This window comes from Doryrhamphus excisus, linkage group LG22 (assembly GCF_037039965.1).
Source record: "Doryrhamphus excisus strain RoL-2023G ecotype Guam linkage group LG22, RoL_Dexc_Guam_v1.1, whole genome shotgun sequence".
Taxonomy (NCBI): Eukaryota; Metazoa; Chordata; class Actinopteri; order Syngnathiformes; family Syngnathidae; genus Doryrhamphus; species Doryrhamphus excisus.
The window spans coordinates 1,416,709-1,438,206 of NC_136378.1; the positions used below are offsets into that span (position 1 = coordinate 1,416,709).

The 21,498-nt window shown below is 42.5% G+C and overlaps 1 protein-coding gene across 5 annotated transcripts in view; it reads left to right on the top strand.

The window, feature by feature from the left end:
* dock2 (dedicator of cytokinesis 2) overlaps positions 1–21,498 on the top strand; it is an 82,872-nt gene that overhangs the window by 16,383 nt on the left and 44,991 nt on the right. For all 5 annotated transcript variants that reach the window (XR_013625280.1, XM_078788261.1, XM_058062957.2 and 2 more), the window contains exons 21-26: positions 1,926–2,060; positions 4,396–4,504; positions 4,633–4,703; positions 8,672–8,778; positions 17,563–17,705; positions 20,988–21,083. Coding sequence is in view for 4 of the 5 variants with exons in the window: in XM_078788261.1 (XP_078644387.1) it covers positions 1,926–2,060; positions 4,396–4,504; positions 4,633–4,703; positions 8,672–8,778; positions 17,563–17,705; positions 20,988–21,083 (661 nt within the window). In the remaining variant the exon portion in view is untranslated. The remainder of the gene's footprint in view (positions 1–1,925; positions 2,061–4,395; positions 4,505–4,632; positions 4,704–8,671; positions 8,779–17,562; positions 17,706–20,987; positions 21,084–21,498) is intronic.

The window sequence follows — 21,498 nt, forward strand, 5'->3', positions numbered from 1 at the left end:
GTTTCACTGTGGGGCTTAATTTAGGCATCTCCTGCAGGGACGTCTGAGGACGTGTTTATACGTCACGTACAAAGACAGGAAGCTCATCTTTTTTTTTTTTTTTATTAATTATAATAATGAAACCGGGAACACTTCTGTAGCAATTAAAGCCGCAAGAGAAAACGTGTCAGCTTTCCGCATCTGAACAAAAGGTCTTGACACAAAAAATGTTATGAAAAAGGACTGTATTGTTTTTAAAGATGTGGTATAGTACCTGTGTACTGTATACTATGATTTATAATAATGCAGTTGCTTTAAATATTGATCAAATATAGCGGTGTGCTGCAGACAGGCTTCATTGAATGAAACCTGACTTATGGCCACATTATTAGGTACACCTGCTCGATTTATGCTGGTGTTAATATAACAATATATTATATTGATATATTCAGAGGTGTTTTTAATATTCTGCAGTGTTGGGGAAATAAATATTCGACCAGACAAATTATTTTTTTTTAGATTAAAATGAACAAAGCATTATTAGAGCCCTGTAGACATGACAAAACACGACTATAGTCACATTTATACTCTTTATTTACAACATATTGCGCAACTGCAGGGTCTTGAGACACATGCTCACTCGCAAACTAGAGAGCTAGCGACCTAAACGGTAGCCTTCAAGTTATTTCCTTTAAACTTAAATAGCCAAAAACGTACCACTTCCACATGGATAGGGAGGATAACTATTAACAGTTATTTAACCTTTAACATGAACATTAATCAAACGTAATAATTTTTTCTGGGTACATGATACCATACAGCATCCATATCAAACATTAAACTTTCATATCAAGGCGGGGGCCTCAAACTAGTGTCCTGCGGGCCACATTTGGCCCGCGGACTGCGTGTTTGAGACCACTGTTCTAAGTACTGTTTCAAGATGCTAACAGTGACAAAAAATATCATGCCATCCTATTATGCTCATTTTTCGGGCATTTGTGTTCGAAAGCTTTCGAGATCTTCCAGAATCTGCACCTAGTTTCTCTAGTTTACTCTTTAAAAGGTGCACCTCACGCACATTTTACACATTCTTTATCTTTTTTTTTCTGCTCCAAACCTGTGAAAGGCTAAATACAGGAGGATTGAACTCAAGCAAGTCACTTTGTAGTTTGGTGGTTACATCATTCATTGTTGCCTTTTCGCCTCCAGCTCGTCATCTGCTTCCCCTCCTCACTCCTCCCCTGCCAGCATGTTGATGTTCACCCTCTTTAAGAGGGTCACCGCAGCTTAGAGCCTGTGAGCCCGCAGGATGTTATGTAAAAGTCCCTCTCACTACATCCTAAACTCTTCATATTAGTTTCCTCGCCGAGAGAAAAGAGCATTAAATGGTGCCCAGCGTGCCTTTCAGTCATGCGCCGGAGACAGAACTCGGGAATACTTAATGGCAATAAAGCTGCTCATATTTTTAAGGCCGGCCTGATAGCTGTTAGGCAAGATTACAGTCATTTTAGAGGCAGCTTTTTTTTGTTTAAGAGGATTGGTTCTAAACCAGTTAGAGGGTGATCCCCCTCTGCTCCCCCCCTACACGTCTGTATGTCCATTATTTTGTTTTATTATGATTTCTTTGGATGCCGTTAATGGAAATATTCTGAAACAGCATTGCATGCCACTTCACTCTGTAGATCTGCACAGTCCTGATCACGATAGGCTTAGAGTGGTGTGTGTTGTTGTGGTTGTAATTTGCACTTCATCACGCTAATGAGATGTTCCCGACCGCCATACACGTGTAATGAGAAGTTAACCATGTGGTGAACCTGTGGTGGGGTTTGACTTCCGAGTCATCTTCCTTGCTTCCTCTTAAACTCCCTCAAAGGAACACGGACCACATGTTGGACATTTGTTTCTATGACTATCACTGACTTTTTGCCCTTTGTGTTCTCTAACAGGAAGTTGATGTTGGTCCTGAAGAGGTACCTGGACATCTCCTGTCGAGGGAAACAGTGCGAGGCAATCCTCCGAACTCTAAAATCTTTGGAGTACATCTTCAAGTTCATCGTCCGCTCACGCATGCTGTACTCCCAGTGAGTGTTGTCATGCATGTGTGTGTGTGTGTGTGTGTGGCATATTTTCCTGCGCTGATCGGCATTAACAAATTGCAAAATCTTTGAGGCCACCTCCATGCCAGCAACCCTGCATCTGCATCACGTTAATCAAGTTTGACAGCCCGAGCCAAGGGCGTTGATCGGCGTGTTAGTGGCGGTAATAAGCACCGAGGACGACGTAAAGGGTCGGAATTAAGAGCGCACGGCTGCAGGGTACCGCAATGACTGAGTGGCATTGGACGCTGTGTCGCTGTATAAGCTGCAGGGTTCAAAGCGTGAGAAAAAAGTAGTGGCTAATACGCTGGAAAATTATTGTCATTTTGCCTTTAGACATCACTGAAGTTATATTTGCTAGTTTAAAATAGTACTTATTTTCTTTATTTTTCTCCAGCTGCTGTGCCTGACACTTAGAAAACCACAAATCATATCATTTGTGTTAAATAGTTTACTGGGGTAGGGGGATATGGGGTCGACTTCTGTCATGTGATGACACAGTCACACGTACAATACAGTCATGGTCGCCCCACCACCCCCCCACCCCAAAAACACATCTCCCCGGGTGTCTCTGAAGCGGTAAATTTGGCTCTGCGCTGACCGAGTACCAGAAGTCGATAAGGATGAAACTTTCTAGATTATTTGTTTTTTTTCCCTGTCCTTCACGACCTGCAGCTTTTATTGCTTTGCTGTTTTTTTTTTCTCCCCCCCCCACCTTGTGTCTCCAACCACCTTGTGTCTCCAACCACTCCGTCCAATCTCACCTACGTGTGGTCATCTGGAAGCGATACGGTCGTAAGTCACACAGGACATGCTTTGTGTGGGCGCGTTGTTTTGCTGTCGCTTCCCTCCCACTCCTTTATTCCCCTTTGGACTTTTTGTTAGTCGCCCCCTCCTACTTGTTTATCGCCCCCCCTCCATCATACTTCCCTGCCATCCATCTGTCAGTATCACTTTGCTCAGTAAATGTTGTGCTCTTTGTTGTCGTGCCAAAGTCATCACCGCTAGTAGGCTAGTATTGAAGCAGGCTGCTGGCTATGACTTGCATGTGACCTCTGAGCTCTTAGCATGATGACTGGCCTTTGAACACGTTATACACGTATGTACATTACATTAATGACATGCATGAGCGCACAAACTGAAATCACACCATCCAGGAAGCGACACGGCCCACACGTACTCACGTACTCACGTACTCACGTACTCACGCACAGACACCAGCTGCCTGATTAAAAGGGGACAATGCATCTGTATGGGAATAGTAGTGTATAGAGTCCAGGCCTAGTCCATAATACTGCTGTGTGTTACCGCCTAATCCCTCCCCGCATCCCGATGTTGCCATGTGCCACATGTTAATCCCTCCCTCTGGCGCTCATAAGTTTTATTGTAATTAACAGCCACACAGATCCACTGAATGGCGGGGAGATGCAGACGGAATATGCAAAAGAAAAGGCCCGGGGATGGGTGTCAGGATGTGGGGGGGTCGTATCGGTTGGGATGTCGTCACTGGGAATGCCTCACAATAGAAATGAAGTAAAGGTCGGGGATTAGCGCGTCCGAGTGGCAAGTACAAGTAGGAAATAAAATGATCACAGATAGAAATCAGTGTTATGAATAATACATCATGAATACATTACCTCAATTATGGGAGCTAATTAAAGCGTCAGTGTTTATTTACCTAAATTGCAAATAGTTTTTCCTATACTAAAATTATTTATTGTGGTGTGACGTGAGTTGCAGGATTAGCCATATTAGTAGCAATACATTTTATTTATTTAGGAAGTATTCTGTTATCTTTGTTTTTTGTGTTCTATGATATGGTTTAAACATGACTGGGTTCATTTCATTTTAAAGCTGTGATAACTATAATACCATAGAATCGTGACATTTTTGCCCAATAATAATAATAATAATAATAATAATAATTGCCCTGTGATTGGCTGGCGACCAGTTCAGGGTGTACCCCGCCTCTCGCCCAAAGACAGCTGGGATAGGCTCCAGCACCCCCGCAACCCTCGTGAGGAAAAACTAGTAGAAAATGAATGAATTAATAATAATAATAATAATAATCATAATAATACATTTTATTTGTATAGTGCTTTTCAGAGTACTCAAAGACGCTTTACAGTAGAGAAAAAATAAATAAAAATAGAGTTGAGTAAAAACAGAGTAAACAATGCATTAAAATACAATATCCTGCTGGTAGTTCAGTACCTGGTTGACTGGGGTGTGTACAATCTGTCGAGTCAGCACCACATATTGATATGTTGTACCGGGTACGGTATCAAACATTTACCCTGTGACGGTGTGGCCTCCTCAGGCTCTACGAGGGCAACGAGCAGGCAGAGTTCGAGGAGTCGCTGAGGAGGCTTTTTGAGTCCATCAACAACCTGATGAAGACGGACTACACCACCACTCTGCTGCTGCGGGTAATGGCTTGCACTTCACCCCCCCCACCCCCCCCCCCCCACTTGTAATCATCTTCATCCTGCTTTAGGATAGTATTTTTACTCATAATGGATCATAATACTAAGTGTATGTATGTGTGCTTGCTCAGGTTGCTGCCCTGAAGTACCTGCCAACCGTGCTGCATGATGTTGAGAAGGTTTTTGATGCTAAATTGCTAAGGTAAGCATGCTGTGAACACACACACACACACACACACACACACCTTCAGGGCCCGTTCAGTAACAGAAACAATTTACAGGAGCTTTTGTCCCACTCACCCCAAACCCCGTCCTTGTGTCCAAGCTCGCATTCCTCGGAGGGTAGCTTTAGCTTTTTATCAGATGATAAAAATCTCGTTAAGATGACGTACACACAAAGACGTGCGCCATTTTGCCAGCGAATTGACAATTTCAGTGAAACAATCAAATGGAAATCATCTTCTCCGAACCGCGCTCTTGACCTTCAGACCCTCAATCACACGCTCTTCTTCTTGCACTGAGAATCACCTCGGCGTCGATACGCCAGACACTCGATTTGTCCTCCAGAAACCCCACAACCAACCACCAATTCATTGTCCTGGCTCGGCTTCTCCTTTACATAAATAGGACCATAATGCCATGTTATTGTCCTTCCGCATCGAATTACCCCCCCATCACCGTGATGTGTAGTGGAGGTGTGGGCTAGACATTGCTGGTGGAGCAGCACTTCTGACCAATGCCCAATATCACCCAGTCATCTGTAATAGGCCATCTTGACATCCATTTAGATTCTCTCATCCTGGCGCCCATTTTTCCCATGGTCATGAAGTCTCCACCCACTTTTAGGGAGCTCAAATCAAGTACTTTTATTTTTTATGTAAGAATAGTAAACATTTTGGGCTGCACGGTGGTCGAGTGGTTAGCGTGCAGACCCCACAGCAAGGAGACCCGAGTTCAATTCCACTACTACAGTACACTAGTACTCCGGTTTCCCCCCACATCCCAAAAACATGCTAGGTTAATTAGCGACTCCAAATTGTCCATAGGTATGAATGTGAGTGTGAATGGTTGTTTGTCTATATGTGCCCTGTGATTGGCTGGCCACCAGTCCAGGGTGGACCCTGCCTCTCGCCCGAAGACAGCTGGGATAGGCTCCAGCACCCCCGCACCCCTCGTGAGGATAAGCAGTAGAAAATGAATGAATGAATGAGTTCTCCTCCTATTTTGTGTGGAAGTGGTAACTTTTTGTCTTCTTATTTTGTCTTTCCCCACCTTCGGAAAAGTTGTTTATAATCTAAATAAGTTTTTAAACATCATTAGAGCCATCTAGACATGCAGTAGCACCTTCACATCCATAGCAGCCAACCTAGTAGATGCAATCCGAGGAAATACACACTTGACCTTGTAGGGCAGTAGAAGCCATGGCAGGCAGGAAGTGGCGTTTCGGCCCGAATTGTCGTCTTAGGTGAACGCCATGCATTTCTTTCCTGTTCAACCACCATCCATATTTTGTATTTTCTTCACATTAAAGTCACGTGCACACACACGTGCGCACCTGAGCCACCTAAAGTTGCAGGAGCCGTCCCGGTGTACGCTAACCTGGGCCAGAGTCGCCTCGGGCGTTTTCCAAAGCAAGCGACTTGAATTTCAATGAGCGCGCGTGAGATGGACCTCAAAGCTTTGTCTCTTCTCTTAAAACACTCGCATCCACATAATCCCATCAACTCCTCTGCTGTGATCCGCAAGAGGGATGCATGAACTCCTGATGCACCCTCTGCCCTTTGCTGGTCCGTAGAGCCCACAGTGACATTCTGCACTTTTAATTAGTTTCATCTCAGATGATTAGCGAGCCTGATAAATCTATACTGAGCTCCCCTGTCCGTTCTTGTTGTGCATGTCAGAAGCTCTGCAGTTTGGGTGTGGTCGCATCGCTTTACTGACAGTCGCACTCATTTAAGAAATGTCATGCAGACTTCATTTGACCTTAATGAAGTCCCCCTGACTGCCAAAACACTTCATCTTATGAATATATATATGATATGTATATGAAACTGATCACATAGATTACATGGAAATGTTTATTTATTTACAACGAGTGCAAGATATTTTTCATGGCATGTTTTGCAAGGCGTAAAATTGGCAGGGCTAATTGTACCCCGCCTCTCAGCCGAAGACAGCTGGGATAGGCTCCAGCACCCTCCGCGACCCTCATGAGGAAAAGCAGTAGAAAATGAAAAATTGGCAAGTAAGTTCCACGCGGCAGACATGTTTGTTTTGGGTTTGGTACGCCTGTGCAATGTGAGGGAAGCGAGTGGGGGACGAGCGCCGCAGGCTGCAGACCATAGTACTATGAGCATTATTTTGTTGTTTTTGTTGTTTAGTTTTTTTTCAGTCTTGACCAGGCCAATAATTGATTCTTTTGGAGACACTTTTTTTTATAGATTTTTAAAGAAATGTGGTCATAATTGGAGTCAACACTCATTCATTCATTTTCTACCGCTTTTCCTCACAAGGGTCGCGGGGGGTGCTGATGCCTATCTTTGGGCGAGAGGCGGGGTACACCCTGGACTGGTGGCCAGCCAATCACAGGGCACATATAGACTAACAACCATTCACACTCACATTCATACCTATGGACAATTTGGAGTCGCCAATTAACTTAGCATGTTTTTGGAATGTGGGAGGAAACCGGAGTACCCGGAGAAAACCCACACATGCACGGGGAGAACATGCAAACTCCACACAGAGATGGCCCAGGGTGGGGAAAGACAAAATAAGAAGCCAAAAAGTTACCACTTCCACACAAAATAGGAGGAGAACTCATTCATTCATTTTCTACCGCTTACCCTCACAAGGGTCGATGGCCGAGGGTGGAATTGAACCCTGGTCTCCTAGCTGTGAGGTCTGCGTGCTAACCACTCGCCTGCTGTGCCGCCCGGAGTCAACACTAAGGAGTACAAATCTATATTCTACACACATTTTAACAATCGTCACAATCAAATGAGCTGAATGGACAGGATTTTGGTGCCTCGGGTGTTAAAGTCTGCAATTACAAAGTCAATAGACTGGCGCTTTAGACCACTGAAGAACCCTAATGGTACATTCCCAAGCAGCCTGAGGATTCATACTTTGGCTGCACATCATGAAGAAGTCAAGCTGAAGTCTGCGTTCCTCACTCTGAGCAAGCGTCCAGGTCTGAGGTGTGCCTTCAGGGCTTGCGATCGGCTCGTTTAATAGCTGGAAGATTCGATATTCAATCTGCGGAAAAGAATGACTTAAAATGTCCTCATTAAGGTTGGAACGCTCTGCTCATGGCTGCGTACCACATGTGCCTTTTAGAATTCATATTATTACAACCTATGATCATCTGACGCTATTATTCTTGATTATTTGGACCCTCATTACAGCTTCTCTTCCCGGAGGTCCATGACGTCCACAAATAAATAGAAAATACAACGTGCTAACAGTGGTACCTTCCCATGAAAATAAATCAAGGTAGTTCCAATTACTGCTGGCGTGAGGCTCGTCATCAACTCCCTCCAATATTTCATACAACCAATCTAGATAATACAACGTAAATCTGACACATATCTCCAAGTCCATATTGGAAAAGCAATACAACGGCACCAAGTACACTTAAAAGTAAATGAAAACAATCTATTTGTCTCCAGCACGAGGACTAATGGAGCTCCAAGTCTTTCAGCCGGGATGCCTCATCAGTCAGGGGTGTCCGAACGTTCCCACTCAGGCCTGCATGCTCAACTTACAAGGATATTTTTATGTTTATATTCATTGTTATATTCATTGTAAATATATATAAACTTAAAAGTCAGCAGGTGGTCAGATTATTACCGACTATAATTATTCTAGCCACTGTACTTACAGTAATAATAGTATATCGTGTCATTACGACGCTAGCCGTTCCAGCATAGCTAGAATTAATTATAGTCATGTGACACACGCAATATGTCAAAATATGAATATTGTAAGGTGGCTTGGCTAAAAAGCTTTGGTGTCAGCTACCTTTTTTTCTATGACATGCACCAAACATGCTCTCTTCTATTGTGGAGTTGCGTCATCACTTTTTGCCCCTAGTGCAAAAAACCCGTAAAAGCCATATAAATATGACCGAGTTCATATGATTTCCCTTTTCCCTCTCTCTCTCTCCAGTCAGCTCCTGCGTGACTTTTATTCCTGCATCCCGCCTGAGAAACTACAGAAGCAGAAGGTGGCCTCCATGTCTGAAATTGTCGGCGGCCAACTTTTCCAGCGCCAAGGTGTGTGCTTTTTATTCCACTTGGAGGCGGCTTCCAACCGGGAGCAGATTGCGCCACATGTAACGTACTAAAGCTCATTGGCGGAGCACTCGGTCAGAAAATCCTGGCGAGCATTCCGCTTAATATTCCTATGCCATTGAACAGGCTGTCGGATATGCAGTGAATACTTTGACAGCTGTTCACGCTGCTCTTTATGACCAGGATGGGAGGTCTTTGCCCTTTACACAGCTCGCTGCTTAATGCTAATACTGTAAGCTAATGTCCACTAAAGCATCCCGGATCAAGGTGTTCGCTAATGTTGAGATTTGGTTGACTCTGCTAAGTGCTCACGTTGCCCGTTAAGTGGTGACGGAGCCACAGTTTGCAGGCTTTGGCTCAGCAAAATAAACAGCAGAAAAAGTCGGGATGTTTGTAATTGATCGATTATGGGGTCGTCATAACGAGGTATGGACCGGTTACAGGTTTAAGGTTTACCACGGGATGAAAATACTCGATTCATCCTCGGAAGAAGTGACAAAATAGTAAAAAAACGGGAGCTATTTCAATGTATTAACATGTATTTTAAGTCGTTTTAAGTGTTGGCAAATAAAAGTCTCGCTGCGTATTTCGGAAAGTAGTGTCCATCAGTAAAGCTACGGTTGCTACGGTTTGACTTTGTCCGTAGCGGCGACACATTCTCCGCCCAAACAGCGGATGTCAGAAGCTCAATTGCAAAGAGAAAATGAGGACATCATTCATGTCTGCGGTCGTTGCAGGGCGGTGCATATTAATGTCGCCAAAGAAGAAAAGGTATTAGCGTTGGAGGTAAACACGACGGGAAGCGTTTTGAGAGCACTTGAGTTTGACATATTTATGGGATATCTTTCACGGCGCCTCTCCAGTTAAATAACTCACCGCCTATGCCAGCGGTCCCTTTTTAAAGTGCAAAACACGGCTGATCACGCTGAGTTCAGCAACACCCCCCCGCCCCAGCCCTATTAGCGCTGCCTAATTTGAGCCTGGCGCGCTGATAAGTGGCGCTTTGTCTGCTGAAGACGCCATTGTGACAGCTAATGTGTTGCTTTAACGCCGACCTGCCTAATGTGTACATAACGAGGCTAGGCTAAATGAGGCTAAAGGCAGGTCCGCGCCAGCTTTGTGGCATTGGACCCGCTGTGCATTCCTCACGTTGCATCGCTGTGAGTATGCATGTGAGCTTTGTGTCAAAGGCGCCTGCACAAAGCCGTAATTCCACCCATCAGTCACAAAGTCCGTAGTCCCTTTTGTATCGATTCCCGACTCGGATGATTGATTCCCCCGGGGTGGAGACGACAGGCCGTCCGCTCGGCCGCCTGTCAGCGCCCTCACACTCTGTCACCTGCAGAGGTGGCGGACGGGAACGGAAGAGGTGAGGATAGGCGCTGGAAGCGGAGAAGGTGGCATCTTTCCAAACGCATCCATTTGTGCGCACACCAGAGTGCTGTGTTTGTGCAATATACGAAGCAAAAAAAATGTGGTTTGAATCCACGCCAAGATGACACACTCCTCAGATGTTGGGAGTCAGAGGGAGGTCAAGGAGATAAGACCAAGTGCATCCAGCGTGATGAAAAAAGGAAGATGATAGAAGCGGCTTAAAAATAGGAATAATAATTTGGGCTGACATGATTGGTTGATCTCGGAGGGAGGCGGGGGGGGGGGGGTGAGGCGATGACAAAGATGGCTGCCTGAAGAATGAGGAAGAGGCAACAGCTGTAGAAGCAGGGCGGGGCGTTTGAGGCCGGAAAATGGCGGCGAGCGCGGTTGGAAGGTGCTGAGATAACTTCAACTAAAATCTATATAGCATTTTTAAAGCCTGATGCTAATGTTTTGTTTTTTTTTCACAATGAGCCAGACTTCCTTATATGGGGGTGTCCGGGTACAAGCTGAGTTGGACCAATCGCAGCTGAGTAGGCGGGGCGTGGGTGTAATAAATTAAAAGAGACCGTTTTGGAAAGCCAAAGAAATCCAGCTGGACGAGGTGCAGATTCTGGAAGATCTAGAAAGCTTTCGAACACAAATGCCCGAAAAATGAGCATGATATTTTTTGTCACTGTTAGCATCTTGAAGCAGTACTTAGAACAGTGGTGTCAAACACGCGGCCCGCGGGCCAAGTGTGGCTCGCAGGACACTAGTTTGAGGCCCCGCCTTGATATGAAAGTTTAATGTTAGTGCGGCCCGCGCAAGTTTGATATGGATGCTGTATGGTATCATGTACCCAGAAAAAATTATTACGTTTGATTCATGTTCATGTTAAAGGTTAAATAACTGTTAATAGTTATCCTCCCTATCCGTGTGGAAGTGGTAAGTTTTTGGCTATTTAAGTTTAAAGGAAATAACTTGAAGGCTACCGTTTAGGTCGCTAGCTCTCTAGTTTGCGAGTTAGCATGTGTCTCAAGACCCTGCAGTTGCAAAAATTAAAATTAAGATATTTGAGAACAGAGCTTTTCTTGTAGAAAATCAGAACCAAAGAACTGGAAAAGTTTGTATATTTTTCTGTTTTTAATAAATGCATTTTGTTTTTATTTGGAAAACCTGATGCGGCCCAGTCTCACCCAGACCCTAGCTTCAGTGGCCCCCAGGTAAATTGAGTTTGAGACCCCTGACTTAGAACCTTTGAACCTACAAAACATGCAAATTCTTGCAATTTTTCTGTTTTTTTTTTTGGTACCTAAATCCACTCATGCAATTGTCAACATCCCTCATCTGCTCCTGTCTCCCCATGCGGAGTTTGCATGGCTACTTATTTATTTATTTCCCCGTGCATCGTCCGATGAAGCCTGTCGCAGAATGTAATTGAGATGGATTTTAGCATTTGGATGCTAATCAGACGGCTTGTATATGCAAGGATTGCAATCGTCCAGGAGGCAGAAACATGCAGAGGAGCTGAATTATATATTCATAGTCATTAATGGCCCCCGGTGTGGCTTCAATGCACCGCAGGTACATATTTCATAGCTCCATCTGCCTGTCGGAGCCGGCCTGCCATTTGGAGGCTCCCTGATGGAGCGTACAGGCATGGAAAAATGATTAGTCCATCTTTTGTTTCTTCAGTTTCTTGTAGGTCTGAATGCCGGGTACAACTAAAGGTACCTTGGTTGGCACAAAATAAATAAAATGAGCACTCCTCAACATGTTGATGTAGCCATAAAACACAGCATTCCGTGTGCATTGAAAAAACGGTTTGATATCACCTAAAATGGCTGCTGTCTTTGGGAAATGTCTGGGATTGGATGAGTTAAGGAAGATGACGCACTAGTATATACGTTGTGGTGGTCTACACGTGTATATTTGCTTGGTTTGGCTGTTTCAGCTACTGTATGTGTTCATGGAGCAGCGTCTGTAGTATTTTAATGTCCTTGTTAAGCGTGCATATTTTACAATGAATAACTGACAATAAGTGTTATTATCTGTACAAAGTCAGATTCCGTTATGATGCCGTTGCTACTCTCGGTGCTTATGAATAACTTTGCCTCTAATTTGCATTACAAACTAGCGAGCCGTGTGATAAACAAGCATGTTCCCCAAGGTAAGCCGAAAAGTATTTGAAGGTCGGGACGTGACTGTGTGCGTTTTAACATACAGTACACAAAGCTGGTTTTTCCATGTTGATGCGCCCGTGGGCTAGCAATGCGACACAAGGTACATTGTCTCTAGGCACGGCAGACAGATTGAGATCATTTGGGGGGGGGGACAAAATACGTGAAAAAAATACGTTTAAAAGGGAGCCATAGAGGAAGGATTGTGATTTTTTTTTTTTTAGTCTAAAAGCGGTTTCGTCTCAATTTCCTCAGTTTCCTGCAGTTGTTAAACATCCATACATTGTCATCTTCCGCCATCAAAACCAATAGACAAATAACGCTCTTGTATGTTTAAAAACGATAATTCCCATCCCGTCGTCACAACAGAAGTCTTCTCATTAAGTAAATCGCTTGCGTTTTCCTGCTGTTGACATTGCTCACGCCCGCGTCTCCATCCTCCATCCCCCTGCTGAGGATACTTAATGGACGCACGTGAGCGCTTGATGAATATGGATGTGTGATGTACTCGTAGCTCATTATTGTCTGGATTTAATCAGCGCTGAGTGATCTCTTTTGTCCCCACCAATCTGCATTATTGACTTTAGTCACTTTTTGGCGGATACTTGCTGTGATTTTTCACGTCGGAGAGCGGCGAGGGTCAAAGAAAATCATCAAATAATGAAGCAATAAGCAAAAGGGTACTGTAGCGATGGGCCTCTTTTATTGGCTTTTAAAACACCTCATAACAGGGGGGTCCAAACCTTTTCCACGGGGGCCTTATACTGAAAAATGAAAGGACGCTTGGATATTTACAGTACATATACAGTACTATGCTCAGAAGGTATATTTTATATTCTTCAAGGAGAGACTGCATCGATCTTTATTTTGTTTTTTTGTTTCTCATCATGACTTTAATAATTAAACCATATGCTTTTTTTTTCTCACAATATTCCAAGTGTATTCTCATAAAATAGTGACTTTGTTAGAATACAACTTTAAAATCACACCCTAAAATTCTGTTTTTTTTTTTTGTCTTTATTGTATCACAACATGATTTTTGTGAAATTCCTGTAGAGTAAAACTTTTCTTCTTAATACTGCGATTTATAAAACTACTACTTTTTCGAGCATACTTGCTCCATTATATTTTTAGAATGTGCCGTAGGCCCGCACTTTGGACCTTCAAAGAGATGTTTTTTATTGACTTTATTGCTCTAAATGGCTAAAAAAAAAAAAAACCTCTTTGTGTGCATGTTAAAAACAACTTGTGGTCCACTACTTTGGTAGGCTGCAAGAAGAAATTGGAATACAAATGATGTCCATAAAGTATAGAAAATGGATGGATGGAAGTGCGTTCGCCTGCTGATGCACGGTTGGTCACAATTGGTTTTTGATTGTGTTAGCGCTTGATGGCTTGACATAACGTAATATAGGCGCTTTGGGAATGGAACAGTCAGAAAGGCAAACAATGTATCCATGCATTTAAAACAAATATGCATCTGTCCTATGCAAATGTGCTGGAAAGACAAATGAAAGCGTGAAAACATCTCGCCAGGGACGGCGGTTCTGGATATAGAAACATAAAAGATGATGTTTACAAATACGTGTTTGTTTGTTTTTTGTAACGATGCATTTGCATGAAACGTCTGTTCTAAATGCAGTTTTCAACATAGAGCGCCACAGACTTGAAATAGCACCCCTATAGTCACCTTTCTACTGATATTGGTCAACCTCATTTAAAGGGTTATAAACTTTACAAGAACTTAAATGTTTTTTTAAACATCATTTATGGGTTAATTTTTATAAAAACTTGATCGAGTGAGGGAGCGACGTTTGATTCACGATGTAGCGATGGACGACTGACTACCAATGCAATCTTGCAATCTTGTTGAAGTGGTCATTGAGCATTAGGAGTATACGCTAGCATTTTCGCCACAGAAACTAAGAGCCTGCTCGTGCATCACGACTTAATTCATGAAAGCGATCAGCACGGCTTGCATGGAGATCACAGAGGCTCACATCAGCCTTGGAGAGTTTAATAACGTCTGGCAATTCACTTTGAAGTTAGCCTCTCCTCCTCCTTGTTTGGGTCTGCTAACCCTGACAAATGGTTATGTCTGCAACCACTGGGAAGGTTTGTCGGCGCCATAAAAGTTGATGCTGAAACAAGGCCCCATATGAAAGGTCAGAGAGAGAATTGCTTTGGACACAGGAAGTGGGCTGGGAATTGGCGAAAGGAGAAAGCAGTGGCTCCTAAACTTATTCGAGCGGCGTACCCCTTTGGACGTTTGACCCGAAGCCACGCCCCACGTATAACACATTTATCTTAACCCCACCTTGGTAACCTACCTGTAGGTTATACAGCGGCTCACATTTCAACTAGTATTTTGGTTACAGTACTTCTCAAGGGACAATACTACAGAAATTATACTTGGATGTACTTTAGAGAAGACACTGGGGGTGTCACGACACACACCCAACTCACATGACGAGGCCATGCATGATTTTGTGCTCACAAGAATTTTAACATTAATTTGATTTATTGATTATTTTATTTTATATATTTATAATTATTTTATCATATATTTATTTTATATTTATTTTTATTTATTGATTATTTATTTATTCATTTATTATTATTTATATATATTAAGCATTTGTTCATTTAATTGATTATTTTAATTTAATATAATAATATAATAATATAATAATATAATAATATAATAATATAATAATATAATAATATAATAATATAATAATATAATAATATAATAATATAATAATATAATAATATAATAATATAATAATATAATATATGAAATATGAATGGGCATGCCTAGTCACAAAAAAATGCAGGCCCATTTAGAAATATTTATTCTCACATTGACGCTAAATGATATAATAGTCAACAGTTTTTGAGACCAAATAAACCACTCTTATGACAATCTAATAGTAATAGACACTCATAATATACCATATCACAATAATGCAATATTTCCTTTAATGTGTTATCTTTCACTCCGCCAAGTTATGAAAGTGGCGTTTGTGTCTTATGTTTTCTCAGTCTGTTGAACGTGTGCAGCATTTCTTATACTGGAAATACTGGCTTTTCAGCTGTATTAATCCATAGCAAAAGATGATAATTGAAAGTATGATGATGAATGTCCACCACAGCGTGGATGTAGTCGGTAATTCCCTGTGGCATGATGCAATAATGAGCTTTAGTCGTGGTCAGTTGGCTTGGCCGTCAACTTGAGAAGAATGACCTTGAAGGTGCATAGCGGTGTGGAAGGTGTTCCTCCATGATTGAAGGCCCTGAGGGAAGGCAGGCAATGTAGCTCCGGCAAGTCAATGAAGTAGCTGCTGTTAGCTGACTATTAGCATTCCTGATGGCGGCGTGGTAAGATGCTGGGAAGTAATGACCAAGTCAGCACATGCGTCGCTACACGAGTCAGGCGCTTCCTTCCATGCAGCTTGGTTTTTTCTGACTGCGTCTTCTGCAGAGACTCTAGTCCTACACCCTGTAGCTGTAACTAATTCATATTTCTAGTCTGTATAAACGCAGTCTTCCATTCGGCCGCACTTTGACACCGAGGTGTAACGCTGTGGATATTCAATCACAATTACGTGTGGGCTCCTGACCCCGTAGAAAACACACACAAAGCTTCAAATCCTTTTTCAGCTAAACCTCACCTCGCTCCCTCGTTCAGGAAACATCCGCCAGGTTTATTTTGTTGATCGATAAAAATGTAGAAGCAGGTGGCCTTTGGGGGTCATTTCACCGGGGAGCGGGTATTCTCTGCGAGTTTATTAATGAAGCGTGCAGCTCTGCGCCGGAAGGCACATGGATTAATTGTCACAGCGCTTGCACAAACAACGCTGCGGTGACACACAAAGCGTTATCTTCATCAGAAACGGGGAAAAAACAAATGCTGATTAATTTCTATTCTGATGGATTAATCAGGTGTGGCAGGCTTTCGGCGCTAATGTAAAAGTTGCAGCATCTAAATAGAAATCCCGCCTCTGCTAGATGAGAATGAATGGACACGCTTTGACAAATCTGGCCGCCGCCTTCATCTGTTATCCTGTCATACTCGCATTTTACCACGTATTTGTAATGGCGTGGAAAACAAGCATAAATCAAGTACTTTTTTTTGTTTTGTTTTATAACTCCTCGGTGGCTATTAGGCACTGAGGGCATCTTGCTGTGCTTCCGGCGAGCGAAGAGTCGTCTCGGCTGGGTTTACTTGATTATAGTGACTACAAAGAAGAAAACAGGATTTAGATTTTGTAGAGGGCAGCAATGATGGTTTTTGGTTTCGGATTTTATGCAAATCAAACTTTCACTAATTAGTAGGGAAAACAAGTTTTTTTTTGGTTATTTGAAAAGCTGTTTTGTTTTTGTATTAATGATTACAATGTTTGGAAAACCACTTCCACTAACTCATTGCTATCACGACAGTTTACAATAGAATTAAAACATTTTAAATCACCGCCAGCAATACCAATTTGTAAATGCGCTCACGTCTGGAGCAAACGAGTCTCCCACAATTTTCATTGGCTGTCAGATTTGAAGGAAATATTGAGGAGTCAGATCAGTTCAAAGGATAAACAGCAGCCGGTGTTGATATAAAAAAACTGATATGTCTACGTTAGCGCCTAGCATAGCTCCTGAAGTACTCCGGAACAGCATCCTGTCCGCTCATTAGTCAGTCAATCAAATCCGGAACAGCATCCTGTCCGCTCATTAGTCAATAGTCAATCAAATCCCCTTCGGCATAGATAAGCACTTTGCCGTACTTAAAACTGAGTGGAAAATATTCCATTCCTAAGAATACACTGTGTAACTTTAACTACATAAATGTATTTTTAGCAAAAACGCCAGCCCATAATACTGATGTCTCTTTTAAGATGAGATAACGATCTGAAAGGTCTCTGTAATGATGTTTTTCTACTTTCTTAATGAACCTGATTATGATTATGATTATGAAGTGTCAAGGTAAGAAATTAATGAAGTAAAGATTGGGATTAATCAGGGAGGGAGGGGGGGCAGCGTTATGGTGACTGATAAGTCGGCTGTCATCGGGTTGATGGCGCCCCATTATGCATTCTCAGGTTAGGGTTCCATTTCTTCTTCATCGTGACTTATTGGCCCCCAGCAGGTATACCATAGCGGTGCTTAAGAACCTGTGGTAGATGTTGTGTGTACTCTTACAAAATCTGCATACTCATTTTATTTCCATCGCCAGAATGTCGAGATGTGCTGCTGCCAATGATGCTGCGGGAGCTGAGCAGAGCTTTGGCCGCCATGGCTGACGGGCCGCACGATGAGAGGAGGGAAAGCCTGGAGCTGCTCAACAACATTCTGGAGGTCCTGAGCAGAGACAACGTGGTGAGGCGCCTCCTCAGATACAATCACTGAACGCAGCATTGGGTACGCTTGCACGGTGGAATCGGAGCCAGGCCCGTAGTCGCTGGGTCGAGTCGATATTCCAGTCAGAATGAATTAGTCTGGTTATCAGTCGGTTGGTGGTCCGGTTGCAGTTTGCATGGGGTCCAAGTGGGGCACCGATCCAGCAGATGGTGCTGTAAGACGCATTACTACCACCTACAGGACTGGAGTTGAATAGAATCCCCTTCTGGCTTAGTCGTCGAGAATGATAAATAAACAATATGAGGAAAAAGTACACGTTTTGGTTAGTGAACATAATGTGCCCTCTAACCCAGCTCCTGCATCCTAAAGCGTATAGAAAATAACCCGAGGCCTTTCTGTCTTTAATCATGTGTTTGCTTGCCCCGACCCGTCAGAATGATGCATTTTGCCGCACACTTTTTTTATTTTTTAATTGCTTGGGCCACTTTTTGACAACCTGCCGAGTCTTTGAGGGAAAGGTTTTTGCTCTCCCCCCAACTCTGTTGGTGTGCTCAGCGCTAATGAATCACTGGCTTTTTAGCAGCAGTGACACTGAAGGGGGAAGAAAGATGTAATTAATGACGATGGGATGGATTCACGTTGGGTGGAGTGCAGGCTGAAAGGGGAGGATGACAGAGTGTGAAAATGACACGACACCCACCAATACTCTGATGTATCAGTCTATAAAAGCTGTGACTCACCGCTTTCATGCTGGGTTTTTTTTTTGTTTTTTGTCGCCGCACACTCGGCTCACTGGTCGTTTGATTTGGCGTGCACACACACACACACACACACACACACACACTCATGGGATCCAATCCAAGAGCTGGATCAGACATTTGTTCTTCACAATCATACTAATGCTATCGTTTTTCTTTCTGAAGATGATGATGATTATTGTAATCCGACTTATACTCCGGAGTGACTTATAGCCCAGAAAATACGGTGGTACTTTAATAGTAATCACTTTCATGACAACTCAAGTAGTTTGTAAAATAAATTACCCACAAAAATGCGACTTATACTCCAGTGCGACTTATGTATGTTTTTTTTCGACCTAATGATGCATTTTTGGCCTTGTGTGACTTATACTCCAGTGCGACTTATAGTCCAGAAAATACGGTACTTTAATAGTAATCACTTCCATGACAACTCAAGTAGTTTGTAAAATAAATTACCCACAAAAAAGCGACGTATACTCTAGTGCGACTTATGTATGTTTTTTTCGACCTAATGATGCATTTTTGGCCTTGTGCGACTTATACTCCGGAGCGACTTATAGTCCAGAAAATACGGTACTTTAATAGTAATCACTTCCATGACAACTCAAGTAGTTTGTAAAATAAATTACCCACAAAAAAGCGACGTATACTCTAGTGCGACTTATGTATGTTTTTTTCTACCTAATTATACAATTTTGGCCTTGTGTGACTTATACTCCGGAGCGACTTATAGTCCAGAAAATACGGTACTTTAATAGTAATCACTTCCATGACAACTCAAGTAGTTTGTAAAATAAATTACCCACAAAAAAGCGACTTATACTCCAGTGCGACTTATGTATGTTTTTTTCTACTGAATTATGCATTTTTGGTGATGTGCGACTTATACTCCAGAGCGACTTATAGCCCAGAAAATACGGTCGTACTTTAATAGTAATCACTTCCATGACAACTCAAGTAGTTTGTAAAATGATTTGCCCACAAAAATGCGACTTATACTCCAGTGCGACTTATGTATGTTTTTTTTCTACCTAATTATGCATTTTTGGCCTTGTGTGACTTATACTCCGGAGCGACTTATAGTCCAGAAAATACGGTACTTTAATAGTAATCACTTCCATGACAACTCAAGTAGTTTGTAAAATAAATTACCCACAAAAAAGCGACTTATACTCCAGTGCGACTTATGTATGTTTTTTTTTCGACCTAATGATGCATTTTTGGCCTTGTGCGACTTATACTCCGGAGCGACTTATAGTCCAGAAAATACGGTACTTTAATAGTAATCACTTCCATGACAACTCAAGTAGTTTGTAAAATTGGCTCTATGTCATCTATGTCATTGTCCTCTTAACTTTAACTTAACTTAACTTAACTCAGACTAATTAACATGTATAGTGTAGAGAGGGTTTAAAGCCATTTCTAAAGTTTTGGGTATTTTTTGTAAGTGTCGCTTTTAACTCTAAGCTAGATGGTTCCTCATGTTGTGTGTGTGTGTGTGTGTGTGTGTGTGTGTATACAGTATATATGAATAAAATCCACATTAGCATTATCAGCCAAGCAATTAATGATTGTTGTTGGTTGCCTGGTGGAATTAATAAGGCGTGACTGTTTGTGTTGTGGACTGTTGATCAGACAAGGCGGGGTGACATTATGAACAATCTCACCGGTATCTCTGACTGATTATGATTAGGTGATGAAAATATCTTTGTCTGCACATTGCGATAAGGATTGATGACATTCAACAGCAGAAAAAATACCACTTGTTTTCCCCATGTCTGCTTTGGTAACATAGTAACCATGGCAACCAGGTGACGGGGACGACGGTGCCTCCTCACCCCTGATGTTGCGCTCCTGCCTGTCTCGTTCGCTGCCGTCTTTCTTCTCGGGCGTCTAATTAAGATGCTGTGCCAGACTACACAAAGGGATGCATCCATAAAAGAAGACGGGGAATTCATGAGCAGCATTGGAAGATAAAAGCAGCAAAGATTCACATCTTAACACCCCAAAGTACTCAAATAATAGCAATATTCTTTTTGCTGAGGAAACAATGTCACCTGCCAAGGTGCTAATTGAAGCAGTTTGGAACGTATTAGCGTCCACTTCCACGTTCTGTGTTCCACGTTCAAGTCCCCGGAGATGCTGACTCTCAGCACACACTGATACACACGACTAATATTGTTTGTTTTTAGATTTAATAGAATAACATCTGCTATTTTTGGACATGGCTCGTAGCTATTTTTGGATCTCCCAAAGCCTGGCTGATCAGCAAAGACATTTCATGATAGCACACTTGGAACAAACTGTTGTCCTGGTTTTCTTTTCTTTCTGTCTTTATGAATATAAAATGCCTCTTTGGTATCTTACCTCTAGTATTATCTCCAAGCAGTAAGGTGGCATCTCAAGGCGAACCCTCAAGGCGACGCAAACGTTTCCCCAGCGATTCAAAATGTCGCATCAACATATAAATATGACATTATCTCGGAGATAGCGTCTGTTACTCCTGACTTATTGTACTGACTCGTGTCTCTGGTCTTAGGGGGAGACATTTCAGCACATCCAGGACATTGTGGCGTCTTTGCTGAGGATTATCAACCAGACGGTGATCACCATGGGCCGAGAGCATGCTCTCATCGTAAGTACAGCAGTTATTGGTTATGCCGTACTCTGCCTGTCCGGGATTGGCTAGTTAAAACGGTACATTTTAGTTCAGCCTGTTCTCTATTCTTTTATTGTTACAACTTGCCTTCCAAGAGGACGTCATGTCTGTTTTGGTCAAGTAGTTTGGAAAATTAATGCAACTTATACTCCAGTGCGACTTATGTATGTTTTTTTTTGACCTAATGATGCATTTTTGGCCTTGTGCGACTTATACTCCAGAGCGACTTATAGTCCACAAAATACGGTACTTTAATAGTAATCACTTCCATGACAACTCAAGTAGTTTGTAAAATAAATTACCCACAAAAATGCGACTTATACTCCAGTGCGACTTATGTATGTTTTTTTTTTCTACCTAATTATGCATTTTTGGCCTTGTGTGACTTATA